At 37.6% G+C, this 21284-nt stretch overlaps 1 protein-coding gene across 1 annotated transcript; it reads right to left on the bottom strand.

Moving 5' to 3' along the window:
• Window positions 1–403: 403 nt before the first annotated feature.
• Window positions 404–20159, bottom strand: LOC135259811 (relaxin receptor 1-like). The gene is made up of 18 exons (XM_064344574.1): window positions 19993–20159; window positions 18511–18660; window positions 13603–13686; window positions 13151–13256; window positions 12603–12674; window positions 12158–12229; window positions 10678–10749; window positions 9965–10036; window positions 9741–9809; window positions 9563–9634; window positions 8863–8934; window positions 7524–7595; window positions 7112–7183; window positions 6642–6713; window positions 5755–5984; window positions 3785–4195; window positions 1827–2045; window positions 404–1745 (listed from the first exon to the last, which is right to left on the bottom strand). Exons 1-18 carry the CDS (start codon window positions 20033–20035, stop codon window positions 1435–1437), a joined length of 2271 nt encoding a protein of 756 aa, XP_064200644.1. The 5' UTR covers window positions 20036–20159; the 3' UTR covers window positions 404–1434.
• Between the last annotated feature and the right edge of the window lie 1125 nt (window positions 20160–21284).

Here is a 21284-nt window from a genome sequence, read left to right as displayed (position 1 = left end):
GGTGCACACGTGTATTCATCCGTGTGTTAAACTACAATTGGCAATGTACGTAAATTGTCGCAATGTTGACTTACGAAAGTCATGTTTTGAAAGACGGTGTTTTATTGCAAGGCACGCAACATATGACTTTTGGATCTACTTCCAGGCATTTGACAAATGACCGGAAAAAAAACAAAAACAACCTCCAGTTCTACCAGGCTGGTGATAGAGCTGTACAGAGAGTGCTTTCAAAATATTGGAGAAGGTAACAGACAAATTAAAATTAACATTGCTGTTTTAAACATTTTTTATTGAAAGAAGCTCAACCTTTCAATGTTTTCTGACTACAATACAATTATGTATTTATACATTATAATACAAAATGAATTTATGCATCAATGCAATTTCCATAGGAAATGACTGTATTGCTGTCACAATTTACACAAACAGCACCCTGTGTAGAACCTTCATGATACAGTGGATAACTTAATGAGTATGACATACAGTAACTACTACATATAACATTCAAAAGCCATTATAGTTAGTTATGATGTTTCTATGCATCATACATATCATTTTATGTACTGTACGTGCATTGCATTTTTCCTGAAAAATGTTTGACATTTCTATCAGCATGACTACATGAACTGTGTGTGACATACTGTAGTAAAAATAATAATAATAATAATCTCCAGAGTTACCTTTTTACACTTGTGAAACCTTGGAAAAGTACAATGATTCCTCACTCTAAGGAACGCAGAAAAACTCACCTGCCTGAAAGGCTTGGTTTTTGATACAAAACATATAGGTCATTACGCTAGGCAGTAAGGTATAGCAGCGTAGTCCTGCCCAGAATACATCATACTATCAGTAAACTTGTTCTGCACCCTTTAGTGAACATCTCTTACCTTACAAATGTTTCAAACGTGGATGCTAAGCTTACCAACTTTTAGTTTAGTTTTAATCCACTGTTGTTAAGTGGTTAAGATAAAAGTTACTGTAACATTTTTTTTGATTCATTCATTTTGTTATTATTGTTAAAATCCTTAAACTATAAAAATTACATTTTAATTATGTGATCAAGAGCCATTGCACTTAAATAGACACTCATTGCCACAGTATCTTATGGTCATTATTGGAAATAAAATATGAATCACGTTATACATCATGTGACATCACGGGAACTAAGTGAAACATGGCACAATTAAATGGAGTTCAGGTCAACTGTATAGTTTGTTTCAAGAGTATGCATTGGATCACTTCAGTCATCCAGAAAATGACTGGCATTGTCAAGGTCAATATCTCACATTAGGGACCTTCATAAAATGTATCCATGCTTTCCCATCCTATCCCATAACATCAAACTTTCTAAAATTGTATTTGTTTTGCTTTCCCCATTCAGAATAATGACCAAAATGCAATCAGCAAACACATTGCATGTGCACATGATATGGGTTATTCAGACTGATTGGCCGTGCATTTCAGCGGCAGCAGGTTGGACTTTCCCAACGTTTCAATGGGGAGTGTTGAATATTCTGCCAATGACAGAGGATTTGCAGTGTCCTGAAGTGGCCACATCTCCAGCCAAGTGAAGGATGGCGTGCACGCAGAGTTCTGAATGCTGGAGATGGTCCTTCTCTCTCTGTAGTTTTCCCACACTTGGAGAATGGTCTCCTTGAATGGGCGTGTCGTTAGAGTGTAGAGGATGGGGTTGAGGGCGCTGTTGATTGGCAGGATGAATATCACCACCCAGGAACTGATTGTGCCTATGAGAGAAATGATTGGATGTGAGAATGAATTGGTTCTTTTAAAAGTGTACATTTAAATTAATTTAGAGAAAGACAAACCTGGTATTTCCACCTGTGCTAAAGATAAAATCTTGAGGATAAAGATGGGTATCCAGCAGAGAGAGTCAGTGATAACGATGGAGAAAAAGCGCTTGGCGATGGTCACCTCCTTCTTGATGTGATTTCTGTATTCTGTGGCCCGGGTCCCAGTTCTTTGTATGTTGTAGAACATACTTCCATAAGATATCAGAATTATCAGGAATGCTATCAAGTTCAAACCTGTGGAGCAATGTGGAACAGATTTTTATTTTATTTTTGAGGTTGTTGAAACAAAAGTGGTCATGTTAAACAAGAACAAAAACACTTTATTCATCAATTTGTTTTTATAAATCAGTAATTTATAATAACTTCAAATTCTTGATAGAAATGTTCTAAATAGCTCTTCCAGAAATGCATGTCTAATTTTGCTTACTGAAATATACAACCATAAAATGCCATTTAGCTGTGACTATATTCACAACACAATATAGCATGGCCACTCTTGCCTGATTGCTTAAATATATAATATTTGTAAAGACAAAAATATATACTTGTTTGAGCACAGAAATCAACGCCAGAGGAAGACATTCATGGTAACAATTTGGTGGCTGAGCTATTATTGTAGTTCAAAATTAAAGGATTTTCCTGTCATACATTTGCCATACATCATACGTCAGCTAGCTATACAAATATAAAACATTGATTACATTTATCATCAGTGGAAATGTAGAAACATTGCAGATATGAAGCTGAGAGCAACGGCAATTGATATTCTTGTGTGAAAGCCTGTGAGTTGCTAATGACATCTACATTAGCAACTCGGACGGTTTTTCTCCGCTCAGTGTAACCACAGAAATACTCATATAGAATGGTTTCACGGACGAACATTTTCAGATTTTTGGATTTGTGAGGTTCTGAATTTTAGGAGAAAAAGGTTGTTCATATTCTGAAGGTAGCCATTGCCATGCCATAAAATGAGATCCGTTTCAAACAATTTAGCACACAGATAATGAACATATTGATAAACAGAATAAAGAAACATAGGAAGTAAAACATTAGCCATCACGTTTCACTAAAAGATCTGTACACTTGGGTTATTTTCTCTTAGTTCTCTTTGGTGGTCTACAGAATACCACATATTCTATATAATAACAGGTTTAAACTGAGCAGAGCCCTGTGCAAGAGCTTCTGTCTCTTTAAATTGGCCATCTGCTGGTTCTTTGCATTTGCCAATATATTTGCATTATGCATTTTGGACAAACAGTTAATATCTTAGCTATTAACACACTCGATTGATATGTTCCTGTTCTTTGTTTAACAAGCTCGATGGCTTCTGTTGTCTAGACAATAATATCAGTATTTTTTTTAGCAGACCTTCAACTGTCATTCAGAATGATTTTCATTTCAATTTCACAGTACTCACACTGTGATGAGATTTCCTAAATAATTACTTACATAATGAAGGCTACAGAACTGCATGATAATGACAGAGTAAATCGTTATAAAATGTGCAGTGCAAATTTACAGACCCAGCCATAGTATTTGTACAATGCCAGCAACGAGTCAACTGTAAACCTGGGACACTTACTAGGAATGTGTATTTGTATATAAGCAGATACGTACGTGCAAAGAAAATATTTGGTCATTTATATTTCATGGTTTTGGTCTTCTTCCATAATAAATCAGCAAAAAAGTGGACATTCAAAAAGAGCATTGGTCTGTAGAAAATATTTGCAAACTGGAGATAAAAGCTTGCATCAGGCTGACTTGCTTCAAATTTATTAACTTGGAAGATGGTCTTATTGTGCATGACTCACATGGCCTGCATTGTTATACTTTATCGATTTACACTACTGGATGTTTTCTTGATGACTTTAGGTTGGAGCACTTGCCTACAACTACAGCAACCCTTCTGGTTACAGGGACAGTTCCCTTGTGTACCACTCCCAGCATGTAACAGCACCATAGATGCTACCTACCAAGGAAAATGATGATGGAGTAGATTTGGGCCCCTGGGGTCTCTGGCTGCTCAGAATGCAAGGGGAAGCACACTCCGTTGGTCCCATAGAAGTTCCTGAAGATGCCCTTGCCGACCAGCGGGATGAAGGCGATGATGAACCCCAGGACCCAGATGCTGATGAGGACGCTCACGGTGCGCCCCCTCCTGGGAGAGACGTACCGGAACGGGTACACGATGCAGACGTATTTCTCCAGGGTGAGGTAGGTGAGCAGCAGGACGGACACTTCTGTGGAAAGCATGGCCAGGGAGCCCACCACCTGGCACTCGGAGCTGTCCATCCAAGCCTGGGCGTGGTGGTTGTACTCGCCCCGGAACTTCAGGTCAAATGCGCCAATCACAAAAAGGTACACGCCCATTAAACCATCAGCGCCTGAGGAGAGGGAGTGGAGGGTGTAACATTGTAGGAAAAGCTACTTGCTACATCTGCGAACAGTAAGATCAATTCACAATTAAATGACGTGCCACTTTCACAGTAAACTAAAATAATTAGCAACAGGTGAGAAGATGACCTTATAACTAAGAAGTTTGAACCCGTAATGATCTTTAAAATAAATGTTAAAAAATGACTGCAGCAAAGAGAAGGATAAGTAATATAGCACACTTGAGAGACAGTTGAAACAGAACAAACGGAAATTGAATTAAAGACACAACTGGTAGCATTAGTTGGAACCACAAGCAAAAGGAGGCATTGATGTTTGCATCTATATGAATGCATGAAACAACTAGTCAGGGCAAATGAGTTGAACTTAGAGCACAATTGCTTAGATAACCAGCACATTAGGAGGAGACAGACAACAATTTGGAGAAGCTGAGACAAAGCAATGCATGATCTCTAGAGGTGCGCTAAAGAAAATCATTATTAGTTTGACGCTCAATGCCAGCAGATATCACACACAGATGGGGGCAATCTGAAGACTGGCCTCTGCCAGAGATGGTGCAGTGGCAGTGTGCAGCACTGTGGGCGATTGGAGTGCATTGCACAGAGACAGTTGAGCGTGAAACATTTAATGATGTCCAGGCAGCTGGAAGAGGGAAACTGTTGTCCAAGCTATTTTTCTCTCTCTTGGTTCGCTGATTTGCTGCCAATGTCTCCATCGTATAGTAATTATAGCTGTCGCAGTTATAAGGCTGAGCTCCGTAATACACATTTAAAAGACACTCTTATCCAGAGCAGCTTACAAAAATGGAGCCTTGGATTTATTCTAACCCCTGGCTTGGCTCTGAATTAATAGCAGCCTTGTACCAATTTTTTTATTAATAAATTGTTCCTAAGGCATGACATTGCACAGGTATAGTAATTAGGATTAGCTAAAAAGCTTTGCAAAGGTCCTTTGCTCAGCCTCTACCTTTTTTGCTAAAAATGCCACAACTGCACAAGCATAAGGAACATTTTACAGTTGTTCCAGAGCTTCACAGCTGCACAATTTGGCGTGAATTCAAATGTATTTATTCAACATGACATTTTACTTAATCCTACGCACAAGCCCTCAAACGCATTAACACATTGACTTCACTTGTGAAATTCAAACAACTTATGTCATTTCAGTAATGCCATGAGGACACTGGTTCGCAAGAGCATACAATTTACTCTTCATATGGCAACTCTGAATAGCTTGTTGAAGAACACATTAATTTGTATTCATTTGTTCCACAGTCATGACTCATCATTGAGGAAAGAACATGAATGTATACAGAGGCCATTCATATTCTAAGAACAGAAAAGAAGCATAAGCCACAGGAGAGTGTTCAACATATATACTGCCTATAAGTAGAGACGTAATTCATACTGAACAAAGCTATCAGATCTCCATTGAAACTAATATGTTTCATTATACCTAACACATATACACAACCCAGTGCATGAGAACCAATCAGAATTAATTGAGATGAAGCTAAAAAAAAAAGGCACCAGAAAAATGTTTTACTTACAGCAAAGAGATATGATGCACATGGCGTGCAGTTTGTTCTCGGATCTGATGTATGACCTCATTCCGATGACAAAGATGTTTCCGATGCAGGTGGTGGCCGACACCACCCAGACAAAGACACGCAGCACGATGTTGGCCAGCAGGTCCTCCAAGGAGGAGATGCCATCTGTGTTGGGCTTGCAGCTACGCACGTGGGGAGCATATCCACAGTATTGGAACTTCTTAAAGTATCTGCAAAACATGGAGAACCAGAGATCCTGCCTTTTACCAAGCAAATAATCCACTCTATCAGTTTTCCTTTTACATTTACTTGTAATGTACAAGAAATATAAGTGGCTTAAACGATATTTAGCAGGTCATACACTGATATGCACTGATATGCAAATATTGACATTCCCTTTTCACATTCTAACAAGTGGGTGTTGTGGGTTCCCTGTAACCTTTTTCAATCACCTTGCAAGAGAGATTTTGAGTCTCTATAGAAGGAGGTGGAATTGCAGATGAATGGGAATTCTATAAAGTTGTGTTCAGTTAGTAATAATCTTTAACACTGAAATGTAATCCTACAGTGAAATAATTGTCGTTTATGAAGACTCTAAGGTGTAGGCTGGCCAATGGAATAGCGCAGTCAATATGACATCATCTCCATTGTTAACTGAGTTACTAGTCATGTAGTCATGTGTTTGGCAGCACACTGTTGTTTTATCATTGAACAAGTAACTTAAACTGAATTAACACATTAAAACATCTGTCTGCACATAAGAAACATATTTAAAATGAGCGATAACCAAAAGCCACAGGACAATGGTGTGTGATTAATTAATGCATGCAAGATGTAAAGTATGCATTCTCAGCATTAAAATAACATGGGGATAAGATAAAACTCACATGTGTGTCAGGTTTTTCAGAGGTTCGAACATTCTTCTCTGGATGTTCACAATCTCAATTCCCTCTATGCTTCTAGAAATCACAAATCGTGATCAGCAATCAGCGTTTAATATAAGCAAATTATCATTGGATCTGATGAACATCTGTTCTTAACTTTGACTTGCATTGAAATACATGAAATGATGAATTAAACTGAGTGTGAAGAAAAAAACATTGACATTTAATTCTCCATGTCAAGGACAAGATAAGATAAATTCTGGCATATATTTGTGCTATGATTCCTTTTTGTAAAAGTAAATAATTACAGAAATCTTCAACAGATGTGCTACTGATTGGCCAAATTGCCTTCACACCTGACTCCCAAGTAAAGGGAGGATGTAAAACCCTTGAGTGCCATGATTTGAGTAACAGGCCCTAGTATGAATAATTATTGTTGCCAAAGTGGGAAAATAAAACAGAATGTAACTCACAAAGATTTTAGTTTATGCAGGTTATCAAAGTGGTCCATCTGGAATTCTACTATGGGGTTATGTGAAATATTCCTGAGGGAGAAACAAATATAGGCTTAATGAACCATCTACAATTTTACATTATTTGATTGTCTACAATTATAATTTGTTAATAGATTCTTACTCCTATTTCCTTATTTCCACTGACACCATCTTTACAATGAAAAATACTATAGAAAATACACAGCATTAAGTATATCCAGAACTATTATGAGTAATGGATCCGCTTTTGAATTTTATTTGTAAAATTAATTTACTTTGATTAAATTCATATCTAAAATATATTAACAGGATTTAATAATATGTGTAAAGATGAATGATATATCATACAAATAGTATGCATCATGCAACACGTTTAATACTGTACACTTACAACTGTAGTAGCTCAGAGAGCCCAATAAATAAATCTTGTGGAATCCTTTCAATGTTGTTGTTGGACAAATCTCTGCAAAAATAAATAAACACTTGGCACTATCAAATGTTGCAAACCCTTCGAGGCCCTTTACAAAGTTTGAAAGCATATTTTTTGTTAAAGTTTCATTGTCCATCAGTGACAACAATGCATTCATGAAATGGTTTTGTGGAGTCAGGTACATCATGCTTTTGTATGTTGTGTAGCCAGCCATATTTTACAAAGAATACGCCAGACACTCACTTACAAAAGCGACAGAACCCCTTGTGTATAAAAAGGTTTGTATACCATTTCTGTTGCTTTCAAACTGTCAAATCACATTCTCTTCACTGATGGAAATTTCCCATATGGTACGTTATTAGCATATACCATAAATTATGTTGGTTATTGACATGGTTGCTTTTAATCTGTTGTTCTCCATGGGTTTTTTTGCAGAACAATGGCTTGACTGTCTAGTGCCATTATAGTGTTGATAACCATACAGGATGTACAGACACCAAGACAAAAGGTAGGCTTTTTTAAAGAGCCGCTGAAGGTCTTTGTGTGGAGGGATTTTCATAAGAATAAATTCTTGAGACATTTTAAATTGTTGTAAATCAGAAATCTTAAATCGTTATGCACATCTACAGGTATAACTGTGAGGATGGATAATTCCAATAGTCTTTTTCATTCTGATTTTCACACTATATTATGGCATGTGGTTGATGATATTATTTAGAGCCAACTGCATTTTTCCATACAATCCAATTATACCCCTGGATTTCTTCCTGAAAAATGAACCCAGCTTAAAGGTACACCAGGTACAGAATCGACAGGTGGGATTCAAAAGCACAACCTCTGAGTCAACAACCCAAATCATTATATGACACTTTTAACTTCATATTTCAGTGACTTTTTCTGGTTTTGAACAGTCAGCCACATTATTCTTCAAAGGAGAAAGTACATGGAGAGGAATTAAAATTCAAACTCTAAAGGCACCAGCAGGGGTGAAGGAAGCTGACTCACGTTTGAATTCAATATTTTATTAAAATGTGCGCATGCAATACTTTTTTAAGGGCTGACATATATTTCTTTAATATGTTTTTTCTACAAAATGTAGATGCGGTGGAAAGGTTTCTTGTGAGCACAACGCAGAAGCAACTGACACAGTTCACAACCAGTATTACTTAAGTCACTGAAGCTCATTAGTAGCTCTGTTTTCCCAAAGTCGATTAACAGTAATCCTATGCCATATGAAATGCTATCATAGTGTTGCTTAAAGTATTGCATTACTGGGGTAATATCAAAATATATAACTTACAGCTCTCCAAGTTTTTGCAAAGGTGTGAAAGCACGTCTGTGTAAGAGATTGATTCTGTTCCTCTGTAATACTCTAGAAGAAAAAAGTGAGAAATAACAAGCATTAAGCAAGCAGGGTAATGAATTCTCCTAAATGTATTTCTTTCAACAATACATCCTTGAAATAAAGGCTGCGGCAGTTCCTCCATGTTTTTCCCCCCTCTGGTATTCATATTGTTTCAAAAGGTACTTGTGTATATGCTTCATGAATATAATGAATGGAAAAACACTACTAGACACATCTACTAGATGCCAACATCTGTCCATTACTTTGACCCAGCTTGATGCAAGTAGTGTTTTAATGTAGCAAGCACAATTTTTTTTTCAACTATCTGTGATGTAAGAAAATAATCTGATGTCTGTCGATGCGCCAAATAAATGTTGATTGAATCTAGACAGCAATGCTAAACAATGCTGCATAAATGCAAAATAGCAGACTCTGTATGATTCACTGATGAAAAGGTATTCCATTTATTTTCCTTTTAAGTTAAAAATTGCATTACTGGTTCAATATATGTAAATAGTGAGTGAAGATCCTCAGTTGAACCAGGAAGGAATGCAGAATGTATTTCTCTTGCGTTCAGTTGTCTCTGCTGCAGTAAAACAGAAACCGTAATTAAATCAGTGGAGTTATGTGGGGCAAATGAAATAAGTAAACTTACAGCACAGTGAGCATCTTGCAAGAGCCAAATGTTACATTCCCAACACTCGTGATCTGATTTCCCTCCATGTCCCTGAAAAAGAGACAAAGATCATGGGCTGACACAATTCCCAGCATTGTCTCTATTTTTCAATGTCAAGCCAGACAATGTAACATATTAAGTAGTGCGTTGAACTTACAGCCAGTTTAGCCTTGGCATCTCCAGGCAGATGTCATCAAGCTGATTGAGAGAATTATTGAGCAGTACCCTAGAGCACGGGACAGAGCATTATAATGTTTCAGGAGAAATGTCTGGTTACACAAACTTTATGATTGTAACTGTATTGTATAAACAGCCTTCTTATGTATAAAAAGCTTGAATAAATTACGAAAGCTACCAAAAAATCAGAAGAGGCAAACTTACAAAAGGACAAGTGAACGTAACCCTGAAAAGGTCATTGGGGATATTTGGTTGATGTTGTTGTTTTCTAGTATCCTAAGATCAATAATAAATAAAAATAGATTAGATGATAAATGCATGGTTTCATCAGTCATGACAGTTTTGAAGCTTGTTCTGCTGACATTTATAAAGTATTCCCAGCTACACTGAGTTGAATGGAAGTGAACGATGCTTAGTCTAGGCATACAGTCTCAAAAATACTCGGAATGGAACTACGCTGGGTTTACCAATTACAATTATTCTCTTCCAGCCGTTTCCGAATATAGCTGCAATTTTTTAATCCTCATTAGTTCTGTTTCCAATTCTGTGCCCCTTGGTAGTTTAGGAAAGTGTTTCCAGAGCTTTATATTTTCCTTGACACATATAAAACATAACTCAGCTTTAATGCTTTACTTTAATGTGAGTTGAATGCACTCTTAACTTCATTTAATTGACATCAACTCACCATAGCAGAGAGGCATAATGATTTGTATAACTAAACACAACACGCCTCACCTCCGATCATTGCTAGCTCACCTGTGCCACAGTGTGGCAAATTGGAAAGAATAATTGTAACAAAAACTTACACAATTTGTCTCATATAATTTATTTAACTTTCTTATTGCTTATTTAACTGGTTTACAGTACATAGAAACATATTTAATCTAAAAAGGAAATTGACATCAAAGAAGACCTACAGCCACTCCAGTTGGTGAAGATCACGGAACACACCTGGCTCCAGGACAGATATCCTATTGTAGCTTAAATACCTGGGTATTAAAGTGAAGGGAGGGACGGAATGAGAGAGAAAGACATATTACACATCAGCATAAGCTGCTGAAACAAACTACTCATTAGGGTCCCAGCCTCTACAACACCTGTCTCATTCATTTATAACAAAACTGAATCAAATGCAATTGCCTTTCATCACATTAAATTCATGAAAGGTGAGTAACAGAGGAAATTAAATAGTATTATTAAACTTTCAATGAAAATACATGATTGGAATTGTCTTGCAAACAACCTCTTAGAATGCAGTAGAATTTTGAATATGAATCATTTACATAAGAGCACTATTTAGACATGCAGAGCATTCAAGGCCTTGCAAATGAGGAATAAAACTCAGCATCATGGCATGTAGAATATTGTGTTGAGCTTTCATAAGCTGCAGCATAATTAGATTTAGCTTATCACATTATTAAATGTGACATTGAAAACCGATGGACGTACCGGCTAGAAAGTCCATCTCTTCCTTCATACTAAACTACAGTCTCTTTCAAATTCCAAAAACGCTTTCAAGAATAAATGAACTCTGAGCTTCCTTCCTGCATCCATAACTTAAAAAAAAACTTTTTCAAAAGGAGCAATAACTTAAGTGGTTTCTCTGTGACACACAGTGTCAAATACTCACTGACCCAAATCAATGATATTCATAAAATATTACTAAAATTATAACAAACACCAAACTGCCCTTGATGTTTTTATCAGACTGAAACACCTGCAGAAAGTGTGGCTCTGTACCTGTCCAAAACTTCTGCATTGCAATTCTGAAATGTCACCCGCCCTGCACACTCTACACAGTCTCCAGCTATCTGCTTCTCTTTACAAGCATAGACCTGACAGCCCATAAAATACAGACTAGTTATTCAATCCCTGCCTTCTGTAAAATGCAGGAATGTGAAAGGCTACTCATATTAAATATCAAGATTAAGATTGTAGATCACGATATCCTTTAGTTTTAAAATATGTCCTGTATTTTCAGTGCAAAGTTTCACTATCTAATAACCTGATGGAACATTTACACAATTCAAGATACAAATGTATTTTAACAAAGAAATGTAATCTTGCCTTAACTGCTAGGAAAATATTTATGTTGTATAAAATAAGTGCCCATATTTTACCACAGGCATCTTCTTCAAAGCTATTTTGAACAGGACAACAGTCATAAGCATACCATACATTGTTGTATATTCAACTGCAATACAAACACATAAATAATAACAGATAGATGGATAGATAGATACTTTGTCCACTTTTGTGGAAATTTGCCTTTGGTTTCACCATAGTTACAATAAAAACAAGCAGTCACACAATACAAGCTACAAACATCACAATACTAACAATAGAGATTCAATATAGGTAACGATATATGTTTAGACAAATAAACTGAAAACTCACAGTCTTGTTAAGTTATACAATCCTCGGAATGCATTTGGGTTCACAGCTTGAATCCTGTTGTGCTGCAGATACCTACAAAGACATTGCAAATGGAATTTATATTAGCACAGATAACACAGAGTGGTAGTTGTCCACAGCAAATATTTACTGGCGCACCTGGTCACTGGTCAACTATGTAACAATGCTGTCCATCCACAAAGAGATATACTGAGAAGAAATGGGGAGGAGAGAGGTGTAAAATTGGTAAAGCTGGAAGAAATGTTTTCTGGCCATCACGAAGTGCACTTTGATGGGAAAATTAATTATATTTGTGATACACGAACTTCGCAACTCCCAATTCCAAAGTTATGCAGACTGCAGACCTTCTCAAATAACATTGAACATTGACCAAACCAGGGTTGGAGCCTTAGTGCTTTGAAATAATTACAATATATAATAAACTTACAACTTCTGGAGGTTCTGGAAATCATAGAACATGTCAGCATCCAGCTTCTGCAGTCTGTTTCTTTGCAATGACCTGAAATTAGAAGAATCAATTATATATATATATATATATATATAGAGAGAGAGAGATTCATAACAAGTGTTCTACTCCCAATAAGTTATCCTGCTACAGAAACCATTTTCAGGGACAAACATTCTTAAATGTTTTCTCAGCTAATAAGAAACATTCTGATTGCTTGTGATAAATAAATGACACTCAAGGGACATTCAGTTAACCAGACAAGTGCAAATAACAATATAACCTTCCTGGAATATTCTGGGGACCAAAATTATTGTAAGCAACCTAATTACTATGGCGACGTTTAAGGCTTCATGAATATAGTTCAGTTGCAACTGAATTAAAATTACAGGTGAATTTACAGGCCGCAAAATTAATCTTGTTCAGAATCTCAGAGTGAGGTACAGGAAAAGCTGGCTGACCTTCCAGGATTCAATGCGTTTGTACAGTAAGCACACTCGGGAACTCATGAGGCCTGAAGAAGCACTCACATCATAGTTACATTTGTTGACACTGTGGGTACAGCTTGGAGTTGAGCGCCATCGCAGTCAAGTTCAAGGTCTCTGCAGAGGCACATATCTGGAACTGTTCCAAGCACTAAGAGAAAAACAAACCACAATCTTCAGTCTGTTCACCGTGCCTGCAGAAGCAGAGAGGAAAGTGTTGGACTTTCTATACGCCATCTTCTTTCAGTGCCCACTTCCTTAATTGTACCATGCATGATTGGCAATGAGTTGCTAGAATTTTCTTAAGTGAAGAAAATTTTGACCCAGATATATTAAATTGCAAGACCTTCAATACACTGTTGTGGAACTCAAGTGGCACCACTTGAGAGTTCCACAACAGTAGGCAGCAGTGTAGCACAGTGGTTAAGGAACTGGGCTTGTAACCACTGCTTTTGGTGGTTTTTCACTGGAAATGTGAGTTCTCATTAAATACTTACAACACTTGTTTGACTTGGTTCCAAAGTCATTATTGAGGATTCCAAAATATTTGTCAAAAAGATGGGGCCATCCATTGTTATCTCCTAGAACACAGAATGAATTCAATAAATCATAAATCAAATACAGTCCACCCAAGACAGCATTGAATGGAAAAAACATATGGAATTCCTTCTAGTAAATGTAATAAAAAATGAACAAATGAAGCATGATATATTGGGATATGACAAGCACTAAGATATTGCCCTTTACACAATATTGGAAAGGAGGCAGCCACCTGATTTCAGTTTTCCAGTGGTCCACTGTATCTTGACAAAGTAGTGTAGATTTGTTTTTAACACCAAGGATTGGCTCATGGTAGGGGTGTACTTTTCTGGACATACAGTATGTAAGCCTAGGATTGACTCACAGTAGAGGTATATTTCTCTGGACATATGCAAACCTAGGATTGGATCATGGTTGAGGAGTACTTCTCTGGGCATATGCAATCCTAAGATTTCATTTACATTTTCAAATCAATATCTTGGATGCCTATTATTCCTGAAATCTGTTTGCACAGTGTTTCAATAACACATTTCAAGCATACCCCTCGTGGGCAAACTAACATTATCAATAATAACAGCCGTATGACCCATGTGATTTGGTTTGTGTTAGACTTTCAGCCAGTGCAGTTTAAAGTTCTCTGTCAGTCACATGGTGACATGGAAGCCATCATTCTGCTTTAATAACAGTGAATAGATTTCATGAACAAATTTCATGCGATTGCACACATTCATACGAGAAACACAAGAAATGTGGCTCCATATTGCCCCGTCATCTCAGTTTTACAGAGATTTCTGTTTTTTTTCCTTCTTTTGAACGGTGGCAAATAGCTATAATGTATTCCATCTGTTGAAGACTTCTAGCATGAACAAATACTAAACATGATGTTTCAACTAATATTGTGATTGAATTTTCCTGAAAATACAGCATGTGATGTCCTTGAGACCTCAAATATCATGTATTCCTCTGCCTGTGGTGTGCTCCATGATTGTGAATGCCATGAGAACTGAACAATAACCTATTTAAGAGCACCATGGGGAAAGGGTAAAGTATTTTGAAGCAGCATTCTATTCCAGCATTCTCACCGGTGAATGGAGTGTAGGTTTTAAATCTCATATGATTCATGCTGGTATTGCCTTAGATTTTGGGGCCTCTGCAAAAAGGGGGTGGGTGACTGAAGCTGTTGAAGCAGTTCGATATTTTGGTGGAAGAGTGCTTTTCACAGCAGGGTAGTGGTGTGATGTATTCTTTCTGCAGAATTCTAAATGCTCTATCCCACTAAAATTACATCTTTTTTTAATCTATGGAAGAGTGGCCCAAGGTGTACACATTGTAAGTGTTCACCAATTTCACAACTGAAAATATACTAATTCGACATCAACAGAGACAAGGTAGTCAGCGAGAAACTGCAGAAAATACAGGCTAAATGTCTGTGGCAGTGCTATTGTATGATCAGGTTATGGAGTGGCCCTTCATTTTACTTTGCCTTTCAATGAAGCTCAGCATTATGTTAGAAGAAAAAAAACTGTGTTGCGTGTATTTAACACACTGTAATGTTTTGCTAGGAACGTAGAACTATTTTCTGGCGCACAATCGTAGGGCCTTGTTGACCCTAAAGTTTGATCAGGGGTCCTTCCCGACAGACCCCAAAAAGGAAGGTTAGTACATTCACTCCCCAGCTCCACACTGTCATGGGCTTGGGGTGCAGACAGAACTGGTCACATGCATAAACAAGCTGTTTTCTGGGGCATGCTACAACTCCTTCTTGGTAAGTCCTCCAAACTCAGTTTTTTTTTTTTTTTTTTTTGAAAGTATTCTTTTCAATTTGCCACTCTTACTGTAGATCTGATGCTCCAAGAACGCATTCAGAGATCAACCCAATGTAATGCTGTTCTGTTGCTCCTCAGTCGAGACCATACACCCAGACACGTCCTGCTGTGAGATTAACTTTATTATTGTGTCTGTGATCACCACATTTGTCAATGACCTTTATATGAGTCAGAAATAATGTTGGCTCAGTATTTGACCCTTAAAAATGTAATATACAGATGCCATGGTGACAAAACTGTCAGAGCACAACCTGACATCCTTTTAATGCTGTACATAGCTGAAAACTTCCATCAATCATAATCTTTTTTTAACAGTTTTTCCACCGTTATTTTCTTCCCAGTTTTAAAGTGCTATATGTGTACCACTTGAACCACCTCTGTGGCTCTCACATAAGGACCTCTGGAGGTAAAGCACTTACACTCCTCCACAAGGAGTCAATTGGAGGAGACAGATACTCTAACCATAGCTTAACCTTAACCCTAACTCTGACCTTAACCTATCCCTGACCCATTCCTTTCCTGATGCCAACTTGTACATTTACATTACTGTGGTAGGGTGGGCGTGGTTTTGCGTTGGCTGCAGAGAGAGAGAGTGGGCGGGGCGGCTCTCGGTACTCTGCGCCACAGCTGTTGGGGATTATTAATCAGCACCGATGGTTAATTGTTTGATTGATGGACAATGTGCTGATTACCTCGACAGTGAGCCTGGACGCTTAAAAGCCGGTCCACGGAGACAGAAGCGGACGGACTGGAGACGGAGGAAGAGCTGACAGAGAGTCAGCGGCGAATTGTGTGTTGTACAGAACAGAAAGCCGCGTGGCGGTCGTGAAAAATAAAAGACGCATTCGCGTCCAAAAATAAACTCTCGTCTCTCTCATCTCTTAACCGAGCGGTGGCACTCAGCTTGCTACAATTACATTACATTTATTTGGCAGACACTTTTATCCAAAGCAACATACAATGAGTGCATACCGAAGGTCATTGGAACAATTACAAGGAACAGGTCCAATAAGGTACAATACTCATTTTGTAACAGTTATTTATAGCTGAGAACACATTAGGTTCAGTTCACACAGTAAACATTACTCTCTGACTTAGACTATGATAAGTCAAACTAGGAGGCATGACAAGCTACAACATCAAGATAATGATACAAAATAAAATATATGTATTGGATGGAGGTACATGTAACAAATAAAGTAATAAAGTGGTACAGGAGGTAGATGGGTAACATGAAAGTGCTATAGGAACAAAATAGAGGGATTTAAGGGATAAAAATGATCCCAGTTTGGGAGTGCCCTGCAGAGTGGTGATAGTTAATTAGACCAAATATAGTCTGAAGAGATGAGTCTTCAGACCATGGCAGATGACTGAGTGGTTCATAGAGGAACAGGAGGAACGTGTAGCCTGTGTGTGTCTGACACTTGTAAGGAAGAGCTAATGTGACCTGTGGAAGGCTGGCTGACGTTGGGTTGACATTCTGTGAGAATGTCCCTCAGCAAGCCAAGGTGGCCACATTTCATTGTTGGAGATGAGTGAATGAGTAAGTGTGAGTAAAGTGTGAATGCTTAACATCTCAGTGTATCGACAAGGAAGACATTCAAAGATGAGCGTAACACTCCTGTGCTGCACTGACAGCATTACACTGGTGTCACCGCACTGATAGCATTACTATGGGTAAAATCCTGTAGATCTGCTGTGTACCAAGAAGAACATACAATTTTTAAAAAATTATCAAACAATACACAAATAAGAAGCATTTTGCATATATTCAAGCTAATGTAGTGAGCTGTTTACCCATGGGCAACACGGACAGCCAGATGAGCAGTTATCCACAGACTCTAATCCACGTTCCTAACTTAACTCATGGTTCGGAAAATGGACTGAAAGACACTCACTTGTCTCAGTCAGCGTACCTGGAGACACTTACATCAAGTACAGTACTTTCATTAAAAAAAAAACGCTCTTACCCACGGTAACGTGGGTACAATGAAAGACAACATAAGTGAGAGCAACAGTGCCGGGCATTGCTGAAAACATTCCTAATAGCAACGTGTCGCTGCAACTTCAATAAAGCACTAAGTGCAAGCTGACTTGTGACAGTCTGACTTGTGGTGCACAGTAATAACATAATACATAATAATGACCAATGACTTACTGAGTCTTAGACTCTCTAACATAGATGCCCTTGTCAAAGTCCAGCAAGTGCCCATGCAGAGTTAATGTTTTTTTTTTTAATTATACACATTTTGATGTACCTAATTCATACTGCGCTAATGCTCTCATGCTTTGAAGCAAAAGTTCAACAGAGTCAATGGTGGTCAGCCGCAGCTGCTCGTAAAAAAAAGCACCTTGATTGGTGGTCAGCTAGACAATCTTACACGTATAGGCAGATTGAGTAAGTGACATATATACATCATTTTATTTCTGTCAGAAATAACAGTAGCTATACAGTCTTGTGAATTTATGTTACCTGTAGGGAAAACCCAGTTTAAACAACACTTTAACTGATTTTGTGACTACATTGAAAGAATGTGCAAATCTTTCAAAGTTCTTACTTGGTCTCACCCTGTACTTTAGCTTGGTGAGATGTTCTCTATGATACCGATGTCATTATTATTTTTAATCTCTGAAAAAAGGTCATCTATGTGATAACACAACCTGGAGAAATGATCAGATCAATTTACACCTGCCATGAAAACTGCTCATGTTACAGAGAGATTAAAAATATCAAAGTTACTAGCTCTAAAACAAAGTTCAACATGTAAGTTTTTACGAGCATTGTGCTCATAAATCATAAGTTTTCAGCATTGATTTTACTTCCAAATTTGTACTTCAAAAAGTGATGAAATGCAATAGATTCCAACAAAGCATTTGTTTTCATAAGAGGAATGCATATGTCCTTGTGTTCAACAAATCCACGGTTGAAAAGGCTTTCAACTACTGTTCCAAACAGCCTTCAAATGGAATAAAAAAGTTGTATACACACTATTTCAATGGCAAGATAATTACTTCCGCGATGATTATAAAAATACTCACCACAGTTTTCCTCATCTGCCTTATTCCCACAGTCATCCTCCCCATTGCAATGTAGCAGCTGAGGGAGACATACGGTGAGATTTCCACAAGGGAAATACCCCAGGGGGCAATTTGACTTTTCCTCAGAGATGTTGAATGAGGTCAGTGCAGCTGCAAACAGGAAACAAAAAATGGAAAAAAAATAAATCAAACTCTTCATACTGCAGTTAGATGCACAATTTGAATATCATTATAAAGGGCGGGGTTGAATGTTGGCCACCCTATCCATCCATTATATATACCCGCTTATTCCTGGTCAGGGTCGCGGAAGGTGCTATCCCAGCATGCATTGGGTGAGAGATAGGAATACACCCTGGACAGGCCACCAATCTCTCACAGGGCACACACACCATTTACTCACACACTCATTCCAATCAACCTAACCGGCATGTCTTTTGACTGTGGGGGGAAACTAGAGTACCCAGAGGAAACCCAGGGAGACACGGGGAGAACATGCAAACTCCACATAGAAAGGCCCCAAGCCAAGATTCGAACTCAGGACCTTCTTGCTGTGAAGCAACACCATGCCATCCTTGGCCACCACATGCCATATCGAAATGAGCGCATAGGCAACACACATTAATTCATTGGCTTATCCTTTGCTTTAAATAACAGTAACCTGATATTTACCTTATGCCACATGCATGGATGTGAACTGTGTCTTACAGCCAGCCAATTCCAATAAACATGGGGCCCATTACATAAACATAACATGTAGTCCCAATGACACAAAACAAAAGGTTTACCTTTGCAATACAACAGAATAGATACAATAATGACATATAGCACTGCTTCAAAAGCTGCATTTATCAGACCGAAAAACTCCCATCACATGCGTACGACGTACTTACGGGGAGACATCTTATGGACAATAAACTTCTCTTAACATAAAAACGAATTATCATATGTAGTTACACGTAATGTAATAATGTAAGTAGCTTATCCTGCTGTACCGTGAGTCATACCAGAAAAAAAACAATTTTCTAACTGTTTATCTTTGACCACTTATGTAAAGTTTTGATATTTTCCGCCAACATGACGATACAATGCCATTCATCAGTCAAACAGCGCGGTTTTGAGAAGTACTGTATCACGCAAGTACAAATACAATAAATAAATAAATAAATAACGGTACGTGACAGCACAGCTTGCGTTTAGGGTGAATTCATTTTTTTCAAGGAGATGGCAGAAATGAATTCCACAATTTACAGTCGAAACAATTTTCACAGCACAGAACAGAGAACCCTAAAATACCTTCATGGATACATTGTTTTTCATTCCAAGTAATTTCTTCCAGATAACATGCCGGTTTAAAAAATATATTTAAGATAACGCTTTTGATTTAAAATATTTAACGCATTTAAGCGCATTCAAATTTGGAGAAAGTTTGTTATCCTATTTCTCAATCCACGTTTCCAAACGTCTTCCCTTAATAGCACTTACCTGACATTCCGCACAGGAGAACGTATGCCACATAAGCTTTCATAATCTACTAAATAATTAAAGAATTATACTGATGATGAAAAAAAGTAGAAGATTAAGACGAATGATTTGATCTTTCAGGAGGCTTTAGATGAAAAATCGTGAAGTCAACACTTCACCCTCAGCCAAGTCACTACACCTTGCATTTGTGGACAAGGCGCACTATGCGCACTGAGAGAGAGAGAGAGAGAGAGAGAGAGAGAGAGAGAGAGAGAGAGAGAGAGAGAGAGAGAGAGAGACTGATGATGAATGGGAGTCGAATATCATACAGCCGGGAGAACAGGACACGCAATTGTGCTGTCCGCGTCTGTCTGAAGAATCCGAATTCAATCTCTGCACCAACTGAATTGTAAGACAGGAACAGAATCGCAACATGTTTCATGCACCTTTGTTTGGAGTGCTGTCATCCTTTCAAACAAAAAGGAAGTTCACTATATTACTGTACTTACCATAAATCAATCTCAATAAAGCCAAAAAACATAAAGCCAAATAAATAAATAAATAAATAAATAAAAATTAAATAAAAAATAAAGCCTCAATAAAGCCAAAAAAGACATATAAGAGCATTGATTGCACACTGCATATTGTCATGGTGGACACAGTATGCCACTTGGTCAAAACATCACTTGAATTTGTCAAGTAGGTTAATAATTCAATATACAGTCATTATAATGAACTAGTCATATGCAATCAAAATGAAATTGTAACAGTGAAAACTGAAAACTCGTATAGTTAATTCATAGTATCTTTAATTCAATAATAGATCAATTCAATTCCAAAAGATCGATTCAAAGTAAAAGTAGCATTTAGACACATCCCATATTCAGTTTTCATTCTATAAAAATATATGTTTTACTTGCTGAAAGTTCTAATTTCAGTTGCAGATATCTACAACTGATAAATTATGGCTAATTTACAACACTACTTATCGTGCCTCTGGATATAAATTACTTTGCCAAGTCATAATTGCATTTCAGATATCTGTAATTCTATTTTTAAAGTTTAATTAAATGTTTCATTATCTCTGAAAACATTGCAGCCACATGTAGGAATTAATCTACATGATGAAGGGTGGTATGGGGGCATAACTCATAACTGTTGCTTTTTAACCTTTTTGACAGCCACGTCAGCTTGAGGCAATTCGCTTTCAAAAAAAGAGTGACTTATTTTATTTTATGACATTTTGAAAGGGTCTTCTCCCAATAAACACACTGTTTATTACGCCTGAAGCAAAGGATCAACCCAATGCTTGC

The sequence above is a fragment of the Anguilla rostrata genome, chromosome 7 (genome assembly GCF_018555375.3).
Source record: "Anguilla rostrata isolate EN2019 chromosome 7, ASM1855537v3, whole genome shotgun sequence".
Lineage (NCBI taxonomy): Eukaryota > Metazoa > Chordata > Actinopteri > Anguilliformes > Anguillidae > Anguilla > Anguilla rostrata.
This window is presented reverse-complemented; position numbering and strand designations above follow the sequence as displayed.